Source organism: Calypte anna, chromosome 5A (genome assembly GCF_003957555.1).
Source record: "Calypte anna isolate BGI_N300 chromosome 5A, bCalAnn1_v1.p, whole genome shotgun sequence".
Lineage (NCBI taxonomy): Eukaryota > Metazoa > Chordata > Aves > Apodiformes > Trochilidae > Calypte > Calypte anna.
The window spans coordinates 4,336,141-4,343,071 of record NC_044251.1 but is presented as its reverse complement, the minus strand read 5'-3'; the positions used below and the strand labels follow the sequence as shown (position 1 = coordinate 4,343,071).

The following is a 6,931-nucleotide window of genomic DNA, read 5'->3' as shown; positions in this document are numbered from 1 at the left end:
CGTCACTTTCTGGCTCGGTTCACGGGTCCTCCCCGAACCGCCCGGGTCCCTGATGCTTCCGCCGCCCTCCCCAGTGCCTGGCCCGGGGCGGGGCGGCGGGGTCTGCCCGGGCCCTCCCCCGACATGGCGGCGGGGCCGGACGGTTGGGGAGGTGCCGAGCAGCGCCCGCGGGGCGTGAATAAAGGGCGGCGGGCGGGGCCGCGGCGCTACGGGAAGAGTGAGGCCGGCGGCGGGGGATCGGGGCCGGCGGCGGCGGGGAGAGGAGGGAGAGCGGGGCTGGGTGGGGCCAGGCCGGTCTGCGGCCGCCCGCCCGCTCGCCCGCCATGACCAGGGCGCAGCTAACGCGGACGCGGATCCTGCGTATGGCGCTGGGCGGTGACAGCGCCGACCCGCTGCTACCGGCGGAGGGCGATGGGGGCCGGCGGGCACCCTTCCTGCTGCGGGCCCTGCGCATCGCCGTGGTGGTCTGTCTCTACTGGTTCACCTCCATCGCCATGGTCTTCCTTAACAAGTACCTGCTGGACAGCCCCTCGCTGCGCCTCGACGCCCCCATCTTTGTCACCTTCTTCCAGTGCGCCCTGACGGCCACCCTCTGCTTGGGACCCAGCCTGGGGGCAGCCTGCGGGCCTCCCTGCCCTGGCCTGCCCACCCTCCGGCTCGACCTCAAGGTGTCCCGCAGTGTCCTGCCCCTCTCTGCCGTCTTCATCGGCATGGTCACTTCCAATAACCTCTGCCTTAAGCACGTCGGTGTGGCCTTCTACAACGTGGGACGCTCCCTCACCACGGTCTTCAACGTGCTGCTCTCCTACCTGCTCCTCAAGCAGACCACCTCCCTCTACGCCCTCCTGGCCTGCGGAGTCATCATAGGTGAGGGGGAGTGGGAGTGGGAGTGGGCTGCACCCACCCCACTGCCGGAGCCAAAGCCTTGGAGAGTTCCAGGTGGAGGGGGTCTTCCCCTGGAGAAGCCATCCCCATGTGCACAGCAGCTTTCAAGGGATGTAGGGTTGCTCAGGGCTACCCTTGCTCTGCCTTGGGCAACCTGTGTAGCGTGTCTGGAGCTTGTAGGTAACTCAGTAAGAAAGGAAATTACTCTTGACCATGGTTTCCTTTTTCTTTTGAGCACTGAACCTTTCTACTCTCTGTTGGGTTTAACTTGCCTTACTTTTTTTTTTTTTTTTTTTTTTCTCCATACAAAGGCCATAAAACAGCAGGTGGCTTACTTCCTGTTCTCAAGTGCTTGTTGATTATTGACTTTGGTAACAATCATGGTGTTTGTCGGCACTAGTGGGACCATACAGGCAGCTATCAGCAAGGCAAGAGGGCAGGGTCTCAAGTTGTGCCAGGGGACATTTAGGTTGGATATTAGAAAGAATTTCTTTACGGAAAGGGTGATCAGACATTGGAATGGGCTGCCCAGGGAAGTAGTGGATTCTCCGTGTCTGGAGATATTTCAAAAGAGACTGGATGTGGCACTCAGTGCCATGGGCTGGGAACTGCAGTGGTAATGGATCAAGGGTTGGACTTGATGATCTCTGAGATTCCTTTCAACCCAGCTGATTCTGTGATTCTATGATACAATGGAACTGGCCAATTCAGGAAGGTCGAATGGATGTGATGAAGTATTAGCTGGCTAAGCCAAGCTTAAAACACCACCAAGATAGCTGGTTGTGTGGTTAGGACATAGAGAAGGGCATAGAGAAAGGCACCGGTAATGCCAAAAGCTACTTGCCACTTCAGGGCCATTTAGATGCCAAGAGTGGTCAAATACTGACTTCAGTCTGGTTCTAGTTGCACATATGTCCACTTTGATGCTTAGAACAATAGATGAACTTGAATGAAAACGAGTTAAGAGAATCTCCCCTCCACAGAAGAGGTGAAAAGAGCTGGGTTTTTTTCCACCCAAGTGGTGCAGACAACTGCTTTCAGCTAATTTAATGTTTAGATATTGCCCAGGACTATGGCATCTGCCAGCCTAGGACTGTCCTGCTATGCCATCCCCTTTTGCTGTGCTTGTGTTGCCCTGTAGCTGTGTAGCAGAGCATCCTCCAGCATGATGCAAAGCCCACCTTCTCTGTGCACTGAACCCATTTGTGTTTGATCTTGGTTTAAAGCACATCAGCCTCTTTGTAGGCAGTTTCCCAGACAGCACCCAACATGAAGCAGCTAATAGGTGATGCAGTGATTCTTGCATTAATACATCTCCCCTTTTATGTTTTGCTTATGAGCTGGATGGGGAGAGGTTTCCCTCTCTACCCTGGAGACACAAAGCCTGTAGCACTTGTTTCTGGAGGTGGTTACAGAAGGTTTTACCCATCATAGAAGTTTAATGCGAATAAGAAACTCATGATCTTCCTTGATTAAGCTTCTTAATATTATGTCCACATGTTTTACTGTTTTTCCATATTCTTTTCTGACCTATAATTCCCTTCCAGGCACAGAAAAGCCTGTGAGGCTGCTTTTTTTTTTTTTTTTTTTTTTTTTTTTAATCTTAGGAATATTTCCTTCTATCTGTATGTAAGTTTGATACCTTTTTAATAAAAAAAAAATATCTTCTTCTGAACTAATCTATACACAAAGAGTAGCATTAACGTTAGTTCATAGCTCTTTGGAATAATAGTTTCTACAGTCATGCTGCCTGGATCCAGTCCTCTGATATTGAATGATAGTACAGTACATTGCCTGCACTCTAAAAATAAATCCTTCCTGGACACTAGCCATGACACTTTGTGGGTTCACTTAATAGAAAGGGAAAGACCTTAAGCCTGTCTCTGCTTGTTGTGGTTGCTCAGTGTGAGGTAGGTGATGAATTGCTGACTGTATATTTTGAGTCCTTCCACAGTTGTTCAGCTGGTGCCTGATTTGTTTGCTTGCAGGTGGCTTCTGGCTGGGTGTTGACCAGGAAGGAGCAGAGGGCACACTGTCATGGACAGGTATATTCTTTGGGATCTTAGCAAGCCTCTGTGTCTCTCTCAACGCCATCTACACAAAGAAGGTGCTGCCTGTGGTGGATGGTAGCATCTGGCGCCTGACCTTCTACAACAACCTCAATGCTTGTGTCCTCTTCTTCCCCCTCATGATGGTGCTTGGCGAGTTTCGCACCCTCTACCATTTTGACAAGCTGTGGAATCCCAGTTTTTGGGGCATGATGATCCTCGGGGGAGTATTTGGCTTTGCCATTGGCTACGTGACAGGACTGCAGATTAAGTTCACCAGCCCACTCACCCACAACGTGTCTGGGACTGCCAAGGCCTGTGCTCAAACAGTGCTGGCTGTTATCTACTTTGAGGAAACAAAGAGCTTCTTGTGGTGGACAAGTAACTTAATGGTGCTGGGAGGCTCCTTTGCCTACACATGGGTAAAAGGGCTGGAGATGAGAAAGGTTCAAGAGGATCCTAATGTCAAAAACAGTGCAAGAAATGAGAGTGGTGTGTAAGCAACTCCTGCACCTCTATTTCTGTACTGAGGAGGTTACCCTTTGGTGCTCATTTCTTCCTGGGGAGTAGAAGAACAAGGAGCATGAAGAAATTCACCTCCTAAGTGTGTGGGGGAACTGTGTCAGGAACCAGAGCCAAAGGCCTGACCATATCATGTGTTATCCATGGGATCTCACTCTGTATTGGAGTTGGGGATAGCATGTGTTGTAGAGAACAATCATGGTTTTTGTGATAATTTTTTAAAAATTGATGTTGCTATTTACCTAATCTGGGTAATTTGCATCTTGGGTGGGGAGGGGTTGGGCTCAGGCTTGTAGCAGTCAAAGACCAGGATGGGAGTTTTGTGTAGTTTGAGATCTAGAATTAACTGAATGAATGCAGTCTGAAGTTACGAAATCCTGAACCTGATAGGAAGAGGCAGGCAGCCAGACTGTTGGGGATAGGCTTCTTGTAAACTGTTCTGCTGTCAAATGATTAGTAACAGCTCTGCTTCCTGTTGTCCTGGTCCATACAAAGGATGGGAATTTCCCTCCCTTCTGGTTCTGTACAAGCCTGAGCAGCAGCAGTGTGTCCAAATCTCCAAAGAGTCAGTGTCACATCCTGCTGAGGTCTCTTGTGTTTCTTTCCACCTGGTTTATTTGCTCCAGAAATCATGCTAAGAATCAGGAATTAAACTTCTTATTCTCTCTGCACCATGTTCTGTGGGGGATGGTGTGCTCTCTCAAGTGGGCTCTCTCAGGAGAGTGGCCTCTGCCTCTCTCAGTGACAAGCACATGGGGAAAAGTTACTTGGAAGCACTGGGTAGAGATCTCAGTTCATGGGATTCACAACGTTTGTGGTCTTTACCCTCTGTGTAGGGGGTAGATTTGTGTTGGAAAATGGGTTTTTTACTAATTATGCATCTTTTGGGGAACTTGTTCCATTCCTACCTTGAATCTCCTCTGGTGTTTGCAGTTTGTCTTGTAGCTTGTTCCTTTTAAACACCCCCCATGATTCACCCCTCAGTGAATCCTTAAACCAAAAAATCATAGTTTTGCTCATCTGCATTGATTTTTTTTTTTTTTTTAAAAAACTTGCTGCTGAATACTTAGCTCTACAAAAATCTCTGCCTCACCATCAGATCCCATGCAAGTGCTACCTGAGGGTCCCCTGTGCTGCAGTTTATAATTCCAGGGTTAGCTTTGGCTTCCTGTAGTCATCTTTGGTGTTGCAGCAGCTTTCTAAACCTCAGGTCCCTTTATATTTAAAGGTTTATTTGAATAGCAGTCTCCTCCCACATGCCCAGTCCCTCCTTCCACAATCTATAGATTCTCTCATGCTTGCCTGTAACAAAAAGTGGGGCAGCACACCAAGGGCAGAGGGATGGAGTGCTAGGAAGTGCTCTCAACTTGTTGCCCTGAGGCAAGCAAGGGAGGATGCACTGAGACTCCCCAAAGAAATCAAGGGGGATTCACTTCAGAGGATGACACTGCCAGCCCAGCTGAAGTGCCTCTAGGTGGATGCACGCAGCTTGTGCAACAAAGAGGATGAATTAAGGGCCACTGTGCTGCTGGAAAGGTTCTCAATGACTTCTTTACCTCAGTCTTCACTGGCAAGGGCTCCAGCCACACTCCTGAAGCCACAGAAGACAATGGAAAGTGTTGGAAGAAGAACTGCCTATTGTAAGTGAAGATCAGGTTCATGACCATCTGAAGAACCTGGAAGTTCCATGCCTGATGGGATACACCCATGGGTACTGAGGGAACTGGTGGATGTGGTTGCTAAACCCCTGTCTATTATATTCCAAAAGTGATGGCAGTCCAGTGAAGTTCCTACTGACTGGAAAAGGGGAAACATAACCCCCATTTTCAAAAAGAGGAAGGAGGAAGATCCAGGGAACTATGGTCCAGTCAGTCTCACCTCTGTGCCTGGTAAGATCATGGAGCAGATCCTCCTGGAGGCACTGCTGAAGCAGAAGAATAATGAAGAGGTGGCTGGCTATAATCAGTACAGCTTCACCAAGGGCAAATTGTGCCTGACAAACCCTGTGGCCTTCTATGAAAAGGTCACAACATCAATAGGCAAGGGAAGAGCAGCCAAGGTCATTTACCTGGGGCTGAGCAAAGCCTTTGACACAGTCCCACACAGCATCCTGGTCTCCAAGCTGGTAAAACATGGGTTTGATGGATGGACCACTCAGTGGATAAAGAACTTGCCTGATGGCTGCACCCAGAGAGTGGCTATCAATGGCTCCATGTCCAAGTGGAGGCCACTGGCACGTGGAGTCCCTCAGGGTTCACTGCTGGGACTGGTCCTGTTTAACATCTTTATTGGTGACATGGATGGTGGCATTGAGTGCACCCTCAGCAAGTTTGCTGGTGACCCCAAGCTGTGTGGTGCAGCTGACACACTGGAAGGAAGGGATGGCATCCAGAGGGATCTTGACAGGCTGGAGAGGTGGGGTCATGAAGTTCAACAAGACCAAGTACAAAGTCCTGCATCTGGGCCGAGGCAATCCCAAGCACTGATACAGGCTGGGCAGTGACTGGATTGAAAGCAGCCCTGAAGAACAGGATTTGTGAATACTGGTGGACAAGAAGTTCAGCATGGGCTATCAGTTTACACTTGCAGCCCAAGAAGCCAACCAGATCCTTGGCTGCATCAAGAGAAGTGTGGCCAGCAGGTCAAGGGAAGTGATTCTCCCCCTCTACTCTGCTCTCATGAGATCCCACCTGGGGTACTGCATCCAGTTCTGCAGCCCCTGTTACAGGAGGGACGTGGACATGCTGGAGTGTGTCCAGAGGAGGGCCACGAGGATGATCAGAGGGCTGGAGCACCTCTCCTATGGAGACAGACAGAGAGTTGGGGTTATTCAGTCTGGAGAGGAGAAGGCTCCAAGGAGACTACAATAAGTAGCCTAAAAGTTTCTGAAGGGGACCTACAAGAAAGTTGGTGTCAGGTAGTTTAGGATGTCAGGTACTGGTAGGACTAGGGGAAATGGATTCAAACCAGAAGATAGGAGATTTAGATTGGAAAGTTAGGAAGAAGTTCTTCACCAGAGGGTGGTGAGACCCTGGCACAGGCTGCCCAGAGAGGTGGTGGAAGCCCCATCCATCCCTGGAAGGTTTTAAGGCCACGCTGGAGAGGGCTCTGAGCAACCTGATCTGGTGGGAGGTGTCCATGCCCATGGCAGGGGGGGTTGGATGATCTTAGAGGTCCTTTCCAACCCTGAAAATTCTGTGACTCTATGATTCTTCTTCCACTTGTGTTTACCCAGCAGTTCCCAGTTTAACTATATGGGTCTCCTGGTTCCCTTTCTCTATATCCTTCCCATTGGGATGCTCTGGTTTGGAGCTTGAAGGAAGTGGTCCCTGAGTGTCAGACCTGTAATCTATCCCTGAATGCAATCAATGCCCTTTGTGTGGCACTGCTGTCACACCAGTGCGTGGGACGTGGACACTCCCACCTCTTCCCACATACCTGCTCTTATCAAACTGGGTGGGGCTCCTTCTCCCAAC

The 6,931-nt window shown here is 50.0% G+C and overlaps 1 protein-coding gene across 1 annotated transcript; it reads left to right on the top strand.

Moving 5' to 3' along the window:
* Positions 1–297: 297 nt before the first annotated feature.
* Positions 298–4,428, top strand: SLC35C1 (solute carrier family 35 member C1). The gene is made up of 2 exons (XM_030452667.1): positions 298–867; positions 2,874–4,428. The coding sequence occupies exons 1-2, from the start codon at positions 324–326 to the stop codon at positions 3,431–3,433; spliced, it is 1,104 nt and encodes a 367-aa protein (XP_030308527.1). The 5' UTR covers positions 298–323; the 3' UTR covers positions 3,434–4,428.
* The last annotated feature ends 2,503 nt before the right edge of the window (positions 4,429–6,931 follow it).